This window comes from Apodemus sylvaticus, chromosome 23 (genome assembly GCF_947179515.1).
Source record: "Apodemus sylvaticus chromosome 23, mApoSyl1.1, whole genome shotgun sequence".
Classification (NCBI taxonomy): Eukaryota; Metazoa; Chordata; class Mammalia; order Rodentia; family Muridae; genus Apodemus; species Apodemus sylvaticus.
Genome location: NC_067494.1, coordinates 56,087,863 through 56,109,090, shown reverse-complemented (window position 1 = coordinate 56,109,090; position 21,228 = coordinate 56,087,863). Strand labels below are relative to the sequence as shown.

Below are 21,228 nucleotides of genomic sequence, written 5' to 3'. Positions count from 1 at the left end.
AACAGATTATCATTAATAGTGTCAGGGATTGGTGCTTGCCATGGGATGAGTCTCAATTTGGGCCAGTTATTTTCTAGCCATTATCTCAGTCTCTGCTCCATCCCATCCTTGCCTTTCTTGTACATGGGATAAATTTGGGGTAGAAAGTTTTGTAGGTGGGTTGGTGTCTGTATCACCCCACTGAGGTTCCTGCCCACCTAAAGGAAGTACCTCTTTAGGTTCTACATCCCCCCCTTAGTCACAACTAAGGTCACCTTCACTGATTTGGGGTGCCTCCCTTATCCAAGGTCTCTATCTCATTCTGAAGATGTCCCCCACCTCCCATCCCCATCAGTTGAAGATGTCCCCCCATGTCCCTCCCCATACCTGATCCGGAGCCCCATTTCCCTCCCCATCCTCTTGCCCACCTGATTCCCTTCCTCCATCTGCCTGCTATGACTATTTCCTCTTCTAGGTGAGATTCAAGCATGCTCTTATCCCTTCCTTTTTGTTTACCTTCTTGGGGTCTGTGGAGTGTAGCATGGGTATCCTGTGTCTTATGGCTAATATCCACTTATTTTTTCAAAATATTACTTATTTATTATTATTTATAAAAGTACACTATTGCTGTCTTCAGACACCCAGAAGAAGAGTGCATCAGATCCCATTACAGATGGTTGTGAGCCACCATGTGGTTGCTGGGAATTAAGAGCTGTCAGTGCTCTTAACTACTGAGTCATCTCTCCATCCCCTAATATCCACTTATGAGCACATACCATGCATGTTCTTTTGGGACTGGATTACTTCAATCAAGACGATATTCTCAAGTTCCATCAATTTGCCTACAAAATTCATAATGCCTTTGTTTTTAATAGCTGAATGGTATTCCATAGTGTAGATATACCTACACTGTTTTCTTAATTATAATTCCCAAAGAGTATATTCCTCTGAACAAGAGTATGATCAGGCCTATCACAAGACCTCTGTCCCTGGTATGACTTCTGTCTTAGTTATGGTTTTATTGCTGTGTAGAGACACCATGGCCTACACAACTCTTATAAAGGTAAACATTTAATTGGGCTTGGCTTACAGTTTCAGAGGTTTTGTCCATTATCCTCATGGCAAGAGGCATGCCATCCTGGAGGCAGACATGGATTCTTGGAGGAGACTATCTTCTTCACTGGGCAGAACCTGAGAGACCTCATAGCCCACCTCCACAGTAACACACTTCAAATGCGTGAATCTCTGGGAGCCACACCTATTCAAACTACCACACTAGGCCTGGAATCAATGCAGATATCCATCAACGAATGGATAAGTGAAAATGTGATATATATCTATATATAACCTGATATATTACTCAGTTGTAAATAAAAGTGTGATATCTGGATGTAAAAGTAGAAAACTAGAAATTATGAATTCTGCCTCCTGGTCCCTGTACTGGCTGGTTTTGTGTGTCAATTTGACATAAGCTAGAGTTATCACAGAGAAAGGAGCTTCAGTTGGGAATTTCCTCCATGAGATCCAGCTGTGGAGCATTTTCTCAATTAGTGATCAAGGGGAGGGGATCTTGTGGGTGGTACCATCACCGGACTGGTATTCTTGAGTTCTATAAGAGAGCAGGCAGAGCAAGCCAGGGGAAGCAAGCCAGTAAGGAACATCCCTCCATGGCCTCTGCATCAGCTCCTGCTTCCTGACCTGTTTGAGTTCCAGTCCTGACTTCCTTTGATGATGAACAGTGTGTGGAAGTGTAATCAGAATAAACACTTTCCTCCTCAACTTGCTTCTTGGTATGATGTTTGTGCAGGAATAGAAACCCTGACTAAGACAGTCTCCAACAGTCAAACCACATGTTTGCTTTTATATGTAGATCTTAGCTTCAAAGTTTGTATTTATTCAAGTAAGACTGCATGTAGAAGCTAGAAATAGACCAGTATAAGGGACATGCAGGAAGCAAGAATGGATAGTAGATTATGGGTGATACGAAATTAGAGAGTGAGGATATTGGGTGCAGAATGGTTCAAATATGTAGTGGAGCAGTGGGGAGGAGAGGGGTTTCTGAAAGGCCAACAAATGAGATGCCTACAGCCAACCTGTCTCTGACTGGATTTAAGGCCTGCCCAGAGAGGAAGTCATACCATGGCCAAAAACCAAGGCTTGGGTAGTGTAGGTCCAAGGACATAACTAATTGAAATTTTGTTAGTGATAAATATCCATCTAAATATTCACATCCAGTTTGTACAACTATCCAGCTTGGTGAAAGAAGCCTCCCCTTACAGCAGGTAGTGGAGACCTACAACTATTCATAAGGTTCTAAAAACAAGCACCTATGTAAGAATCAGGTGATTACCATTTAATAACAGTTGATGGAGGGTCCGAGTTCTTTTATCTCCTTGAGAGTGGTCAGGCTGTTAATGACAGCTATACGATTTTAATTTAGAATATTGATTAATATTTCCCAATTTTTCTTCAGTAGTGCAAAATGAATTTCTGTGCTCCCTCACTGATTTTTCTTGAGACAAGTAACCTTGAACTCAGATAGCTACTTACTTCTGCCTCCAGGGTGCTGGGAGTATTGGCCTGCACCACCAAGCCCAGAACCCTTGCCAATTTCTGATTTGTCTGTGAGCATGCCCATGTTACATGCACAGCTTATATATCTCTTTATAGTTTCTTACCTTCAAAAAGATTTTGAAGGTGAATGAAAGATTAGACTTTTAGAGTTTTTGTGTGTGTTTTCTCTCATGATGAATTTGCTTTCATGTCAGCAATTTTAGCAATGGGTAAAAGTTTTGTCATATTCAGTGCATTTGGGGGTGTAATTCCCAATGACAAGCAAGACATGGAGACCATATATGGTATAACTTTATATGGTTTCTCAGAAATATGAACTTTGTGATGTACAGAACAATTAGAGGTATTTGTCACATGTTTAATGTTATTACATTTTGTCATTACTATTATTTTTTGAGACACATTTATATAGTTCTGGCTGTCCTTGAATTATCTATATAACAAGACAACTTTGAATTCACAGATATCTTCTTGCTTTTGTTGAATGCTGGGATTAAATGGTGTTCACAAACTTGTATGGAATTAAGAATTTCATTGTGAATTTTTGGATGACAAACAAGATGTTTCATTTGCCACTCTGCCCAGGGGGTACAGAGATATCTTAGTAGATAAAAGCAAGAGCTGCTCTTTGGAGGAGTGGGGATCAATTTCAAATACACAAATAGATACAACTCTCTTTAACTCCAGCTTCTTGGGATCTCTTGCCAGCTACCAGCCTCTATGGGCACTATGAATACATGTAGTGCAATGATACAAACACAAAAGCACCTATACACTCACACACAAAGGAGGGAGGGGAAAGGGAACTTTTCACACAATAACATTTGCAAAATTTCAACTTAAATTCTGTGATATTTTCTAAGATTTAAAACTTCATTTAAAGCTTTCACATGTTTCTCATCCTTATGCTTCTACTACATATAATGTTAGGATTTATAAGCCAAGATAATCCTAGATAATACTATGTCACATGGTACAGTGGTATCTTTATCTCCAGTATGAATTCTCTGATGTCTTCTAAGATTTGAAAGGTGGATAAAGGATTTGTCACAGTCTTTGCATTTGTAAGGTTTCTCTCCAGTATGAATTTTCTGATGTGCTCTAAGGTAGGAGCACCTAGTAAAAGATTTGTCACATTCTGTACATCTATAAGGTTTCTCTCCTGTATGAACTCTCTGATGTGCTCTAAGATTTGAGTTATGAGTAAAGGACTTGTCACATTCCATACATTTGTAAGGTTTCTCACCAGTATGAAGTTTCTGATGTCTTTTGAGATTTGAAATCTGGTTAAATGATATGTTACAGTCTTTGCATTTGTAAGGTTTCTCTCCAGTATGAATTTTCTGATGTATTCTAAGACTAGAAATCCGGAGAAAGGATATGTCACAGTCTTTGCATTTGTAAGGTTTCTCTCCAGTATGAATTTTCTGATGTGCTCTAAGATATGAGCAGCGAGTAAAAGATTTGTCACATTCCTTACAACTATAAGGTCTCTCTCCAGTATGAACTCTCTGATGTGTTCTAAGATGTGAGTCCTGGGTAAAAGATTTGTCACATACCCTACATTTGTATGGTTTCTCTCCAGTATGAATTTTCTGGTGTGTTCTAAGAATTGAGCATGTAGTAAAAGATTTGCCACATTCTTTACATACATAAGGTCTCTCTCCAGTATGAACTCTGAGATGACTTTTGAGATATGAATACTGGGTGAAAGATTTGTCACATTTTCCACATTTGTAAGTTTTTTCTCCAGTATGTATTTTTTGATGTTCTCTAAGAGTTGAGCACTCAGTAAAAGTTTTGTTACATTCCTTACATCTGTAAGGTCTCTCTCCAGTATGAACACTCTGATGTCTTCTAAGATGTGAGTTATGAGTAAATGACTTGTCACATTCCCTACATTTGTAAGGTTTCTCTCCAGTATGAATTTTCTGATGTGTCTTAAGAGTTGAATTTACAGTAAAGGATTTGTCACATACCTCACATTTGTAAGGCTTTTCTCCAGTATGGATTCTGTAATGCCTTTTAAGATGTGATAATTCAATAAAGGATTTACCACATTCTTTGCATTCATAATAGATCTCTGGAGAATGAGTTTTCTGATGCCATCTTAATGATGCATAGTGGGTAAAAGATCTGTCACACTCATTGCATTTGTAAGGCTTCTCTCCAGTATGGAGTCTGTAATGTTTTCTAAAGTGTGAAAGCTGATGAAATTCCCTGCCACATTCTGGACAACTACAATGTTCCTCAGAAGTATGGATTTTCTGATGTGTCCTGAAACTGGAAGAGTGGGCAAAGGCTTTGTCACATTGCTTACACTTGTAAGGCTTCTCTCCAGTATGCATTTTCTGATGGCTTTTAAGTACAGAGGTTTGACGAAAGGACTTTCCACATTCTTTACATTTGTAAGGCTTCTCCCCAGTATGAAGTCTTTGATGTATTTTAAGATTTGCACACTGGTTATAGGATTTGTCACAAATGTTACACTTGTATGGTTTCTTTCCAGTATGAATTCTCTGATGTTTAATGAGCCTTGAGGAAGTACTGAAGCATTTCCCACATTTCCCACACTTGTGTGGTTTCTCTTCAAGGTAGATTGATTGTTGCATGAGATTGTATGTACAATTGAAGTAGTCGTCATATTTATCTTCTCTGTGCTCTTTATTTGCAGTGTAGAATCTTTCACCTTGAATAATGCTGGAACATACATTTAAAGATCTCTCACAGTTTTCAGATTTGCAAGGTTCTTCTCCAGTGTGCACGCTCTTGCATCTGTATAGGTTTGATGAGTCAACAGAGGAATCCCTGTCATTACAGCATCTGTAGTTATTAGAGGTTTCTGTAGTATCACTTCTTTTATTAAGTGCATCAGGGGAGGAATCATGAAGCATTTCACCAAGCTTATTTTGCTGACAAGACTCCTTTTCAGTCTTCACATGTTGATGAACAGTATCACATATGCAGTAGTTCTCTGAAAATGAGTAAAAGTCAGATTAGTAGGGCTTGTTTCATGATCACACATTTCAAAAATACTTTCTTCCTACAGATTCTTCCTTAAGATAAGTCAACTAGCAACTACTTAGATGTGTTTCTTTCACTATAATTTTATATAATCTCACAAACGCAGTGTGACAGCCTTCAAGGGTTCTATCTGATCTTCATGAAAAATGTCTAATGGCTCAAAATGGATCAAATAATTGAAGAATCAATAATTAACTTTGGGATGGAACTCACTGATTATATTTAGAATACATGTCTCTATTTTTAAATATTTTTTCTCAGAAATTGGTGAGGAAAAGTTTAATCCAATCCCAGATTCACAGAATTTGTGTTTACATTAAAAACTTATTCAGGAGACCAAACTCTTGTAATATGAATGGCTTACTTAAAAGTATCAAACACTATTTTTTTTTCCTTGGCAAGGTTTCCTCTGTGAACTGGCCCTGGCAGTCATGCATTGGCTTTGTAGACCAAGCTGGCCTCACATTCATAGAGATATACTTGCTTCTGCCTCCAAAGTACTAGGATTAAAGTCATATGCCACCATACCAAGCAAAGGGTCCTTTTCCCTAAAAAAGGTAAACTAGATTTCTCCAAAGCAACAGAATCAATGTGCAACAGAAGCAAAGTGACCATTTTGACAAACATCAGAGGCTCTGGGATCATTTAAGCTAAGGAGGCAATGGGCAGCCATTGCTTAGTTCCTTTCTCCACACACAGCTGTGCTTCTTAACTTTCCTCATTCTCAAGTCAACTCTATACACTGACTTCTGAAATCATTTTCCAGAAGGGTGTCTGTGTATCCTCCACTGAGAAGAAAATGAAGGATGTATTATGAATACCTACATATAAGGAAGGCAATTACAGAACAATGCTACTTCATGGACTCACATTAGACTTATAATTTGAACAATTATTCCAATTGCATGGTCAGCATAGTTAAATAAAATTGCATTTTATACTAGTATTACCTTACCATAATTCAGGTGCAATAAGGCACAGCATCTTCTTTTCTCATTTTTAATGTTTTTATTGAATAAAAATGTAAAGGTCAACAATAATATCATTTGTTAGAACAAAGCATGATAATGTATACCTAGAGCCCCAGTCCTTAAGAAGCTGAATTGTGAGGTTTGAATGTTTGTGGCCAGCCTGGGCCACATGAAGTCAGACCAACTTGGGATAGAGAGTTTTTATCTCAAAGAAAAAAAAATAAAGTACCACTTGCATTGAGCAGTTACCCAGGTGTATGTCGTATGGGCTACTGATCCCTACGAAATACTATTAAGTAGGCTAGAGTGGTTTGTCAGAGAGTTCCAGAGATCTATGTCTTCTAATAGTTACAACAGGTAGGGTGCATTTTGGTGCTAGAACATTATACTCGGCTAAATGATTGGGAATCATTTTAAGTGGAACTGAATATAGGAAATTTCAGCTCTTTCTTTCCCTTTCATTTTAATTGTTCACTCTTGCGCTTCACTACCTCATCCTATTTGTGGCTCGTCTCTCCTCCCCTCATTCCAGGGCAATATAATTTTTTCCAGACAGGTGACCGGGCCTACCTTGCACACAATAATCCAAGTGTTCTGTGAAGTAGCCCATGACCCATCTACCATAGAACACTGCTCAGTACATGAAGAGAATACAAAGTAGAGGAATCGAGGAATGAACTCCTACTTGCTATTTTCTCTCAGAATCTTCAGCACATTAAGGGCAAATATTTAATTCACTTATGTTGAATTTTTCTCACAATTACAACCATGTAATAAATACGATGATGGGCATGGAGCTTTACGATATGGGGATAAATATTATACAACACAGAAACAAAATGAAGGGTGCATGACACTTCTAGACTAGAAAATGGAAAGAAAAAATAAAACACCACGAAAAAGTTCCTTTCTATATCAAATTTTCCCTACTGTCATGTTTTCAAATGGCTTAACAGAGTGTATTCCCATAACGTCAACATATATAGAAAGGAGGAGGTGGAAATTATACAAGCAAAATGTTCTCACCGACAGAGACCAGGTTGCTGTAATTCTCCAACATCACATCAATGTACAGAGCCCTCTGAGCAGAGTCCAGGCACTCCCACTCCTCCTGAGGGAAGTCCACAGCCACATCCCCGAATGTCAACAGACGCTGAAACAAAAATGCACAGCGTGACCACGTGATGCTGGGCACAGTGCTTTTCTGGAAATAAGATGGGATGTAGATGAACGGAGAGTATTACTGTGAGCAGATTTCTCATGTACTCACACTCAGTGATGAATGTCCTACCTCTGTGAAAACAGGATGACACAATAGTTTCACAAGCATGTCCGTGAAACTGGACACACATTTGAGGTCTGGACATGATTATCTGTTATGGACACTTTATGTTCCTTAGGATGACAGTGTACATGTCTCAGAAGGACAATTCATGATGAGGGCATGTGCTCTAAAATGCTATACTGACAATCATGCTAAAATACTGATGTTGACTCAATCCTGTGCACACTTGGGCCTTACAGAGAAGCACAGGAACTAACTCCAAGTAAACAGATGGGGTGGCATGAAAAAAATATACACACATACATACAGGTTCTGCCCATCAAAAGGAACAATCAGCAGGACCAATCACACAGACACCCACAAAAGGGGAGAAAATCTGTACTAGTGACGCTTTAGATAGGGGTTCATGTCTAGAATTCATGTCAAGAATTACAGAAGTTAAATACCAAGGTAATAAAACTGTCAATAAATAATGGGCAAAGGATGTAAATAGACACCTTGAGAAGACCGAAACCCAAATAGGCAATAAATGTGGCAAAAAGTGTCCAGGATTCCTAAAATGTCAACAGAGAAACACAATAAAAGTACTTTAAAATATTGCCTCAGGCAGAATAGCTGTCATTAACTACTTTAACAAAAGTTAAAGAGGATATGGAAAGAAAGGAAGACCTTTTTCGCTGTTGGGGTGTGTGTGTGTGTGTGTGTGTGTGTGTGTGTGTGTGTGTAAGAGAGAGGGGGTACAAATTAATGCACTCAAATGGAAATCATTTTGAAGAGTATTTAAAAAATAAAGATAAAATTAATGTGTGGCTCTGAAATTTCATTTCTGGGAACACACCCAGAGAACTCTACATTCCACTCTCGATATATTTACACGCGTGTTTACCGGTGCTTTATTCACCACTGCAAATAACTGTAATCAAACTAATTGTCTACCACCACATGAATGGATGATGAAAATGTTACACATGTAAAATGGAAATCGATTCAGGTAAAGAAGAAAATGCAATAGTAATTTGTAGGAAAGTAACTGGACTTATAATGTGTAGTATTGAAGTCATATATTGCCAGAAAGAAGAAACCATATCTTCCCTCATATGCTGAATTTATACAACAATATTTGCTTATGGAACCCATGTACATGTGGACACAAAAGAACATGAAAAAAAGAGAACAATAAAAGTTAAATATCAAGAGATGAGATAGGACTGAATACAGGTAATGACCATCAGTTATGAAAACAGGTTAGCACTAATTGCTTTTCTAGTTCTAATTTACATGTTTTTGGGGTCTTTTTTTGTAATGTCACATGTTCTTTTGTTGTTGGGTTTTTTTTGGTGGTGAATAAGCACTACAAAACATATCAGATATTGAAACTATTAAATCAAATGAGTCTCCAGAGGTTTTTTTTTTTTTTTTATTTGATTTGTTTTGTTTTTCGAGACAGGGTGTCTCTGAGTAAGAGGTTTTGTTCCTAGTGACTAATTTAACTATATAAAAGTTCATTTGGTTGTACAGATTTTGGGGTCTGGTTATTTTCATCATGCAATTTTGTTTGTTTCCAATGTGGTTTATAATAAAAAATTATAGAAGCAGAAAATTAAAGGATTGCAATACCTGAAAATATGACATTTCTAGAAAAGAAGTGAACATGACCACTGACCTGACACATGTTTCCTGGAAAATCATCCATTTCTGTTTCTCTTCTTTGACTTTCTCTTTTGGTAACAATGAAGCTTGTGGCCCTTTCATATAAGGGGTCAAAAAGAAAAAGAAAAATCAGAAATCAATATTGATATCTATTAAAGAATAGTGTCAAACAACATAAATAGATTCAAGCAGAAGACTACTATGAGGTATCCTGTCAATGATCGCAAAACCAAGACAACATGGGGCCATATCTGAAGCTTGGAGGGCAAGCTACACCATCAAGCATATTGTTGCATCCAGAAAAATAATCTCTTTAAATTGATGGAGAGGTGTAAGTGCCTTTCAAGATAGTCCAAATTAACACAAGTCATTTCACTAAAGTAGCCTACAAGTAGTACTTGTATTTCAGTAAAGTACATAACAAATTACAGAAAAATATGCACAAGAGAAATAGATGAATAGCCATGAAAATGTGGGAATAATTAATTTTATGTGGAAAATAGATAAATATAGGAGAACTAGGAAGTTATCATCCATAAGCAAGACAGCAAAAATACTAATTCTCACAGAGAAGGAAGAATAGTATCCATAATCCAACCAACAACATAAATTATTAAAACATTAGGATTAAAACCCCCATAAGCAAAAAAAATAAATAAATAAAACTGTAGCCACTGTGGGTATGAATATAGAGAATCTTCAATTAAATAATCAAATCCTCAAGTTAAATAAATCTAGCGTGTGACACAGCTCTTCTACTCCTTTACATATGCTCAAAGGAATCAGTGTCCTACTCCACAGATGATTATTGCTGCTCTACTCACAACAGCTTCAAAAAGGGAAACAACATAAATGGCCTTCCATGGACAAATAGTGAAAATGTGGTATGTACACGCTACGGGAAATTATTGAGCTGTAAAGAAAATTAAAGTCATGAGTCTTGCAGATAAATAGATGGACTTATAAAAGATCATGGTGAGCGGAGTGGCCCAGACCCAGAAAGACAGGCATTGCATGTTCTCTCTCAAAGAAAGTTCCAAATCTTCTGATGTGAGCTCACAACCTGGAGTACCTACAGTAACCAGAAAAGTAACAATCATGGTGGGATGTGGGGGAATAATAGGCGAATAATAGGGAACAAGTAATCTAAAGGGGAAAATGGAATAATGGTGTATTTAATCACGGAGAAGGGGCAGATCAGACCTCTGTCTTAGTTAGGGCTTTAATGCCAAGACCAACGCAGCTCTTAAGAGGTCATTTAATTGGTGCTGACTTAGAGGTTCAGAGGTTCAGTCTATGATCCTGGTGGGGGTGTGGCAGTGTCCAGGCAGGCATGGTACAAGAGGAGCTAAGTGTTCTACTCTTCATCTGAGGGCAGCTAGAAGACTGGCTTCTAGGCACCTAGATTGAAGGTTTTAAAGCCCAAACCTATAGTGGCACACCTATTCCAACAAGGCCACACCTACTCCAACAAGGCCACACCTACTCCAACAAGGCCACACCTCAACAACACAGAAGAAGGACAATAAAAAAGAACAACAACAACAACAGTAAAGCTGTCTAAAAAAGTCATAAGGAATTATACTATTATCTACCCACTAATAATGCCTATACATAAATCTGTGGATACATATATATTTAGAATATAAATGAAAATTTCTCATCTGGGTTAATAATGCTCCTCATAAGGGCCATAGATTTTCTAACCAAACCAACACCAGGCACAAGAAGCATGCTTTGAAGTTGTTGGCCATACCTGTCCAAGAGACTGCCAGTATATTATAGGCTATTGCTGTTGCTCATGGTTGCCTCCTAGATGTAAAAGATGATTTCCTATTGTTGAAGATGCCATGCACTTCAGACACAGAACCTCAACCTGGATTGGAGCATAAAGCATTCTCCCTGGCTTTCATGGTATAAGAAGGCAACATTCAAGTTTCCAAAGAAGGGAGCCAACCAAGCCTCCTACCCAGCTATGACACCTATGAACCACAACAATGATCTTCACAGCACAATAACCCTAAGGGTTCAAAAGTGGCCCACATACCTTGATGGCAACCAATATCTTCTAATTGGAATTAAAACCACAACAACAGGGAAATAACAGATGGTACTGAAAACCTAGCCACGTTCCCAGGGCTAATGATGTCATGGGTCTTGGAGAAGAACATACTACTACTCCTTTACAAAATCAGCATAATCCCAAACAACTTTCTAAATATCTATCCTACTTCACACAAATAAATGTAATCCTCACTCTCCTTAAGAAAAGTTATTTTAGTAAGACATGAAGCGGGGGTGGGGTTGGGGTGGGGTTTGGGGTAAGGGGTGGTGTGGCGGTGGTGTCTGTGGCGGCAGCAGTGCACGCCCTTAATCCCAGCACTTGGGAGGCAGAGGCAGGTGGATTTCTGAGTTCGAGGCCAGCTTGGTCTGCAGAGTGAGTTCCAGGACAACCAGGGCTACACAGAGAAACCGTGTCTCGAGAAAAAAAAAAAGACACGAAGAACATTACAGAAAACCACTATCAGTAAAAATGGAGTTGTGATGCTCAATCCCAACTGACACATAAAGTCACACAAGTCCTGCAGTAGGGCTCAGGCATCACGAAGCAAGAGGGTGGGGATATGGTAAGAGCCAGAAGAATAGAGGGTTGCTCTGCATTGTGTCTCCTAGAAATGCCAGAGAAGCTACTTCAATAAAATCATACAAATGTAGCTGCCAAAACAAGGACAACACCAAGACACATGCTAACATGGAAGGGAGAAAGCTCGGTAGACCTCAGCCTTAGTCAAGCACTAATGAATTCTGAGAGCTGGAGAAATAGTCCAGAGGACAGTATACCATATGGTTATCCAATACCAAGTGTTCATGAAAATACACAGACTGAGTAGGTAGTAATGATATGTTTAAGAATATTAAAAAATACAACAATAAATGAAAAACTTATTAAAATAGTAAATGCCTATGTAAACTCATGCTTTTCCACTATCTAAAAAATAAAATAGATCAAAATAGCTTCATAGCATTTTATATAATTGCTACTCACATAAATAAAGCTTAATAGGGGTCTAGGGAGATGGTTCAATGGTTCTGAGCAAATGTTACTCTTTTGGAGACTTTTTAACAAAAAACTAAATATTAATAATTAGTAAGGTGGGCAGTGGTGGCGCACGCCTTTAGTCCCAGCACTCAGGAGGCAGAGGCAGGCAGATTTCTGAGTTTGAGGCCAGCCTGGTCTAGTTCCAGGACAGCCAGGGCTACACAGAGAAACCCTGTCTTAGAAAAAAAAATCAAAAAAACAAACAAAAAAAATTAGTAAAGACAAATACAGAGAGAGAGAAAGACAGAGAAGGAGGAGGGGAGGAGGGAGGGAAAGAAGAAGAGAGGGAGGAAGGCAAAAGAAAATTAAAAATTCCCGAGTGAACTAACCAAGTTCATGGAACGTCTGTGTGGTGAGAACTTTGATTTGCTGAAGGAACTGAAGAAGACACTAACAAGAGCATGGAAAGATGTTTCACTCACACAGAGTGAGACATAATCTGGGAAATCGTCAGGGTCTCTGGAAGTGGCCTATAGGACCAGTCCAAACTCTATGATACTTAAACTTCCCACAATATACTTCACAGAAATGGCGAAGAGAAGAAGCCTAGAATTTGCACTGATGCACAAATTCCCAGGGTACAGAACAACCCCATGAAAATATTGCCATGCTTGAGCTACTCTGTGTGATTCCAGATCAGTCCAATGCAGACCAGAACCTGCGAATGAAAGTCGACAAATAACACAAACACTCACTGCAGATTACATAGCTTCTTCTTGAAATATAAATAGATAATATTCCCTAAGCTAAACAGACAGCAACATTCAAAAAAGTGACACCAGATTAAAAGATATATTTTCTACAAAGATTTACTTCTTATCTAAAGATACAAAATACTGAGAAAGAAGGAATTTCCTTTAAATGCCACGCATCTGGAAAGCAGTGAAGAATGATGATCATAATTATACCTGAAGGACTTTCGGCAGCAGGATGATGAAGGGGCTTAAAGGGGGGAGTATAGGGGGTTAGGTGAGTGTGGCTACGCTGCGTGGGGGAAGGTGTCCAGGCGGGCCCTTGCCTGGCACCTCTGCCCCTGAGGGACCACACACACCCAGACATGGTATAGAATAGAGTTTATTCAGAATAGGGGATGGGAGTTAGTGGTAGAGAGAGAGAGGGAGAGGGAGAGAGAGAGAGAGAGAGAGAGAGAGAGAGAGAGAGAGAGAGAATAGAGAGAGTGGAGGCCAGCCATGACCATGTGGAGGGGGAGAAGAGCCCCAGGGGCAGAGAGGTAAGAGAGTGTGGGAGAGCGGAGAGCAAAGAGAGAGAGGAGGAGCAAGTAGCCCCTCTTATAGTGGGCCAGATCTCTGGGGCGGGGCATACCTGGCTATTGCCAGGTAGATGTGGGGTGGAGCTTAGACAAAACCCCAACAATACCAGTGACAAAATAATCAAGACAAAAGTATTAAAATACAAACTAAAGATTTTTCACAAATGCTCCATTCGATAGAAAGTCCTTGATCAACATGGGTGATGTCACAAAGCCCAGAGTTCAGACATCTATAGTAGAATAAATAAATCGTGAAAACTGGCACCTTGCCTCATGTGCTTCTCAAACATGAGAAGACAACCTGGAAGGAGGTTTGTCTTCTCTAAGACTTCAAGCTATTCCTATTAAGTTACACAGCATAATCCTGAAATTACCAAGGAACAGCACAGAGCTGGAAAATACAAAGAGGATCACACCTAGAGGTGATCTCATAGTGTATTGCAATTACAGCAATGGAAACTACTTGGAATTGTCATGACAACGGACAATAGGAGATCTCAAAGGGAAGACAGGATAGGTCTACAAATAATAGCTTCTGGTTCTTATCAAAAGTCTATTGGCATTATCTTTAGGCATGGAGAAATTAACAATAAAATGTAGAGAATGTGCTAGAATACCAAAAGCTCAAAAATTACGAAAACAACAAATAAACCTAGATATATTAATTTTCATCATTTCATAGTACATGAAAAGCCACTGAAATGAAAACCATTTAATGTTGGTATGTAGACCTGATCAGTGATGTGAATGGAGGAAGGACAGCGTCCCTCACATGCACAGTCAGATACATTTTATTTGCCTCCTACTATTCAATTCTTGTGTAAAGAATTGTAGGACAATTCTGAGGTGATTTTTGTCAGTGGAAGTCTCCAGAACTACTTCTAGTGAAACAGCATGTGGCAAAACTGATTTCATGTCCCACTTCCACAGCCACTTGAATCCCTTGCCGTCCTACCCACCAACCCTCCATCCTACCCACCAACCCTCCATCCTACCCACCAACCCTCCATCCTACCCACCAACCCTCCATCCTACCCACCAACCCTCCATCCTACCCACCAACCCTCCATCCTACCCACCAACCCTCCATCCTACCCACCAACCCTCCATCCTACCCACCAACCCTCCATCCTACCCACCAACCCTCCATCCTACCCACCAACCCTCCATCCTACCCACCAACCCTCCATCCTACCCACCAACCCTCCATCCTACCCACCAACCCTCCATCCTACCCACCAACCCTCCATCCTACCCACCAACCCTCCATCCTACCCACCAACCCTCCATCCTACCCACCAACCCTCCATCCTACCCACCAACCCTCCATCCTACCCACCAACCCTCCATCCTACCCACCAACCCTCCATCCTACCCACCAACCCTCCATCCTACCCACCAACCCTCCATCCTACCCACCAACCCTCCATCCTACCCACCAACCCTCCATCCTACCCACCAACCCTCCATCCTACCCACCAACCCTCCATCCTACCCACCAACCCTCCATCCTACCCACCAACCCTCCATCCTACCCACCAACCCTCCATCCTACCCACCAACCCTCCATCCTACCCACCAACCCTCCATCCTACCTGGATCCTTAGCTACGGCCTCCTCCTCCTCCTCCTCCCTCTCCACTGTCTAGGGCTTTTTGTTCTGCTCCACAGGTGAGCAGGTCTGGGTGACCAGTGAGGCCTGCACATGAGAAAGAGATTTTTTAGCAAGCACCTTCATTTCTAGCACAGTACTGTGCTCAAGAGATAAAAAGAAGATTCTATAGTGATCCCCCAGTTCTCATGCAGTGTCAGAGCACTGAAGATAGGCAGGAAGCATTTTCAGTTAGCGTAATGGGAACCTCACTTCCAATCACAGCTCAGTCAAGTCTCAGGGGCACAAATGGAACTTAATGATTGGGATGAGAATATTATACACTAGAGAGGTTCTAGATTTATTATGGACTAAAAAGGATGGAAGCCTTACACGATGGAAGAACTCACAATCGCAGAGTCACTTGCTACTTCCTCGGGAGGAGCAAGGGAGGCTGCAAGCAAACTTTTCTCACTCACACAAACCAGAGTGCTGAAATTCTGCAACGTCCAGTCTCGGTACAAAAGCCTTCCCAGAAGGGTCCTGACATTGCCTGTCCTTCTGGAAGAAGTCCACAGTCACACCAGTGGCTGTGAACTGACCACAAAATACAAAACAGCAGTTTGAATCATTGTCCTGGTGCACACCTTTAATCCCAAATGTAGGGATTAAAGGTGTGTGCCAATACCACTTGGTCTATAATGCCCTAACTGAAAATACTATGACCGATTTCCTCAAATAGCATAAAAACTCAGCACAAAAACACGTTTCTCTTTTTTCCTTCTGTCCATTTGTTGTGGTTGTGGTTGCTGTTGTTGTTGAGACAGGAGTTCATCCTGTAACTCTGGCTCTCCAGACCTCACCAGGTAGACCAGGCTAATCTCCAACTCTTTGATCTACCAGCCTCGGCCCTGCCTCCCCCATGCTGGGAAAGGTGTGTGCTAACAGGCCTGGCACATTTACATCAAAATGCTGCATTTACTTCACAGTGCATGTCTCAGATGGAAAAGTAAAGGTGGGTTACTTTTAAATGTTAACGGTTAAAAGCATATGTATGAAACTCGCAAAAAATATACTTTTGGGTTCAATTACATCTGCAGCCACTCCTTTCATGACTAATATATCAGAGCTCTCCTGGGATGCTATGTCACCAAGTACATCCACAGGTACAACAAGGAAGTTTGCGCGGATTAATGTAAATTCCAAGAGCTTTGTCCTCTTCACCTAAACAAAGGGAACGGTTTGCAAGCATCAAAAGATAAATTCAAATATTCTCCTAGAGTACTATGAATATTTTGGCAACCAGATGAACAATAAAAAACAAATCAGGATCATTTCAGTTCATATGAGCTAAAATTTGTTGACAGGGGAAGAAATGCACAGCAGAATTCCAGAGCCAGCTTCCTTTTGAACGCAGAGAAACCGATCGCAGCCTGGTCCCCTCCCTCCCGTTTCCCAGCCCCGCAACTTCTCTGACCCGGGGATCCGGGCGTGCGGAGGCGGCTCCCGCCGCAGCGCTGCTGACTCCCCAGGGAGCCCCGCGCGGCGCCCACGGCGGCCCCGACTTTTACCTTCCCCGAAGCCCGCCGTGAGTTCTGACCCCAGGTCTGCACACGCGATCCTCCTCGGTGCAGGCCTGCTCGCTCTGGACACGAACAGGTCCCTGACACTTCTGGCTTAGGCTCTCAGTACCCAGGCCTCACTCAGCCGGCTCCCAGCTTCCGTTCACGTCACTCCCCTAACTCCTCCCACTCTGAACACTTTTCTACAACCCACACCCTGTTTAACACACAACACCCTCACACCCTCTGTTTCCGGGCTAGTGGCCCTGCCCTGCGGAGACCCGACCCTCCCATTCTGTGTCAGGCTGCCTTCCACACAGCTCCAGATGTCAGGCTGAACAGCCTCCACACATGCTTGCTGCCGGCCTACACCAGAAGTGGATCTGTTAGGACGCTGCACCCAGTATTTGACACACAGAGTGAGTTCTGAACCCTTCAGATCCAAGGTAGCCTAACACTTCGACAACCAGTCCCTGGGCTACATACTTCATACCCAACAGCAACAGGCTGTCCCATCCCAACACACAAACATGAGAAGCCAAAATCCTGAAATTCTGACGTGGGGAGAGACATTGAAAGAACTTGGGTTTTGAAATAAATGTCTAAAGAAATCAGAGATCAGACCTTTGCTATCAGCCAAGGGCAGAATTCATCCCGCAGTGTACTACTTTCACCACAAGATGGCGGTCTTGCCAGTTTACTAACTCAGGCATTAGACTTCTATGACTCATACTTAAGGTGTTTTGAGAGAAAACAGAATTTCTTCTTTCCTTTCTCTCCTTTTTTTTTTTTTAATGGAGTGATGAATACAGACACTCTTGACTGTCCCAAATACAGAAAATAAGTAAGGTCTCAAACAGTCAGCTACACCATTTATCTCTACCTCTGGGAACACCAAGGAAGAGGAGGTGGTATATTAGGGTTCTCCAGAGTCACAGAACTTATGGGTAATCTTTATGTAGTAACGGAATTTGTTGATAACTTAACAGTCTGTAGTTCAACTCCCGACAATGGTCAGCAGCAGCTGTGAATGGAAGTCCAAGGATGTAGCAGTTGCTGGATCCCACAAGGCAAGCAGGCAAAGAAGAGAGAGTCAATCCTCCTTCTTCCATTGTCCTTATGTAGGTCTCCAGCAGAAGGTGTGGCCCAGATTAAAGGTGTGTGAAACCGCGCCTGGATCTGGGACTTGCTTTGTCACAGATGACCTTGAATTCAGAAATCTCCCTGTTTTAATCTTCTGGGATTCATAGTCACTCTGTCTCAAGATCTCCAAGCCAAGATTCAGGTCAGAGTTCATTCCAGATATAGTCAAGTCGACAACAGGAATAGCCACTACAGGTGGTTAGGAAATAAGAAGGGGGAAAGGAGGGGGGATGCTAAGACACCAATCCCTAGACTCCATATAACTACTGAAATCAGTAACCAGCAGCAACTGTCTTTACCTGCATTGGCCTCACACAAGACCACAGTCAGTCTAAGAAAGGGAATAGTTCGCTTTACCTCTCAGATGTTGGCTGTGGATAGATTCATAGATTCTAGAAGAATCACTGCCTTTAGTTGTCATCCTGTGCTGAGTGTATCAAGCTCCAAACCCACAGTCTTACGAATGGTTCTGGTTTATCTCAGTGAACCACAAGCACTATGAATGCATATGGACACAGAGTGACTGTTGGAATTGTGAACCAGAATAGTGGAGAGGCAGGAGTGAGAGTGGGCAGTATTTGATGTGAGCACACAAATGCACACACACGCTCTGTGTGTATAGACATTCTGTGTGTGTGAAATAGCTAATAATAGAAAGATTGGGATGATTCCTTCATTCCTTCATTCAAGCCAGGATTTCGCCATGTAAACCTGTTTTTAAAGGTTTGGTTTAAATGAGCACAGCAGTCTGTAATTTATTGCTTGGTAGCATCAGTATCGCAGGGATTGTTGTTGTTGTTGTTGTTTGGCAAGACCGGCTGGCCTTGAATTCAGAGATGAGCCTGCTCTGGCTCTAACATGCTAGGGTAAAGACATGTGCCACCACGCTGGGCTCATTATTTGCGTTAGAATGAGCTAATATCAAGTCAGGAGCTGCCCCACATTTTATGGAGACTTTGGTGGCTCACTGTAACTATTGGCTCTAGGAGGCATACAACCAGCTCTCAGACTGACAGGAGTGACTCCCTACAGAGCAGGGTCTTTTAGCACCACACCTCCCACCTAGCACCACACCTAGCCCCTGACTAGGCTAACTTCAGTTCCCAGCTTAAAAACAGGCTGGTGTTCAGGTATGCCATTTGTAGCCCAAGGGCTCTTATGGCTGGTGTGCTGTCGGCTCAGGAGAGCATAGCTGTTTCTTAGCCCGTGGTATGAGCCCCTGGAATCACGTTCAACAAACCAGCATGCATTCTAAACCGTGCCCAGAACCCTGTCCACATAGCTAGGGGAAAACCTGACACTGGCAAGGAACCATTTCTCCCTGTCTTCCTAAGTGCCATCATGGCTTTTACCTCTGGAAAACTGAAATCGTTTTAGATTAAAGAAAGTTTGTGTCACACGTTGGTTTCCCAAATGTAGTGGTAATATTAATTTGGGGGTTTTTACCCCACCTTAGATCATTTACTTCCCAAATAAAAGACACAAAACCTTTATATTGATAATAAGCCTTAAAGCATTAGAGCTGGACAGATATCAACCCTCTAAGGTATTTTGTTTACTTTCCTGTCAATAACTCCATGACATAACTTGTGCCACCTTTCTCCCTGGCTGCTCTTATCCAACTGGCCGGTATCTCATGACCACTGTCCCATTATTCATCTACTCCAGGTACCTTCTCCTCCCTTTATCTCTCTGCTCACAGTCTCGGCCTCAGACTACAAGTCTGGGAACTGAAACCTGACTACCTCCCTTGTGATGGTTTGTATATGATTGGTCCAGGGGGTGACCGTATTAGGAGGTGTGGCCTTGTTGGAGTAGGTGTGTCACTGTGGGTGTGGGCTTAAGACCCTCACGCTGGTTGCCTGGAAGTCAGTCTTCTACTAGCAGCCTTCAGATGAAGATGTAGGACTCTCAGCTCCTCCTGCACAATATCTGCCTGGATGCTGTCATGTTTCTGCCTTGATGACAATGGACTGAACCTCTGAGCCTGTAAGCCAGCCCCAATTAAATGTTGTCTTTTACAAAACTTGCATTGGTCATGGTGTCTGTTCACAGCAGTAAAACCCTAAGACATCCCTTTAGCCCAGCTACTGGCTGTTGGCATCTTTATTCAACCAATAGTTTTAAATTGAGAAGCAAGATTACATAACATTATTTGGTGTATTTAAGTATCTCTTAGTCCCTGGGGGCAACAAGACCTTGGGGCAAGTATTTAGCATCACAATATATGGTAACAGACCAAACCTCAGCATCAAAGAATGTATTCAAAATATTCAGAAGAAGTATTGCTTTTTTTTATGTCAAGAAGTATTAAATGTTAAGTTGCTTTGCTGTTAGTTCTTTGAAGTTATGATAGAATCCTGTGGTCTTGGGGTTGTTTTCAGGATTGCATTGTATAGTTGCTTCAGTGACATTGCCACCTGTAGTCTATTTTATATTACTTATTTCATGGTGTTTACACTTGGTATTATATGCACCTGGATACTCATTTATTTCAATTAGAGTTTACAATTTAGAATAATAGAAGTCTTTTTAATATCAGCAGACTTAAGGTCCACTTCTTAACTCACTCCTATCAAGTAGGTTGTGCCTTTACCTTGGGCAACTGTCAAGACATTGCAAGCTGAAAGTGGTGGTGCTCTCTTACAATCCCAGCACTCAGGAGGTAGAGCCAAGCAGGCCTCTGTGAGTTTGGAGTCAGCATGATCTACAGAGTAAGTCCCAGGACAGCCAAAATTACACAGTGAAACCTGTCTCTGAAAACAAACAATCAAACAAAGACATCAGAAGAGTAACATATAATAGGGCAAGGTCATGCAAGCCCTCAAACCCAGAACTCAGGAGACAAAAGTAAGGGAAACTCTGTGTTCAAGGCCAGTCTGGTATACATTAGAGAATCTACACCAGCTGGCAATACCCAGAGACCCTGTCTCAAAATAAAGGAAATTCCTCCCTGAGGAATAGCTTTTATGATACCAGAATCAGCATGTAAGCTTCCTGTTAAGGACTAGGTAAAATATTAAGGCCTAGATGGAGTATTAAGGCCTAGAAAAAATGTTAAGGCCTATGTAACACTTATC

General features: G+C 41.2%; 1 protein-coding gene across 4 annotated transcripts in view; it reads right to left on the bottom strand.

Annotated features, from left to right (window-relative positions):
• Positions 1 to 397: 397 nt before the first annotated feature.
• Positions 398 to 21,228, bottom strand: part of LOC127674117 (zinc finger protein 54-like) — a 42,369-nt gene continuing 21,538 nt past the window's right edge. The window contains exons 1-5 of one of the 4 annotated variants that reach the window (XM_052169987.1): positions 20,745 to 20,889; positions 15,449 to 15,551; positions 9,497 to 9,578; positions 7,575 to 7,701; positions 398 to 5,527 (exon numbers count right to left, since the gene is read on the bottom strand). In XM_052169987.1, the coding sequence (XP_052025947.1) occupies positions 3,480 to 5,527; positions 7,575 to 7,701; positions 9,497 to 9,526 (2,205 nt within the window). In that variant the 5' untranslated portion in view covers positions 9,527 to 9,578; positions 15,449 to 15,551; positions 20,745 to 20,889 and the 3' untranslated portion in view covers positions 398 to 3,479. Of the gene's footprint in view, positions 5,528 to 7,574; positions 7,702 to 9,496; positions 9,579 to 15,448; positions 15,552 to 17,014; positions 17,187 to 20,744; positions 20,890 to 21,228 lie in introns of those variants that run through there. The other 3 variants (XM_052169986.1, XM_052169985.1, XM_052169988.1) reach the window with 3 other exon arrangements.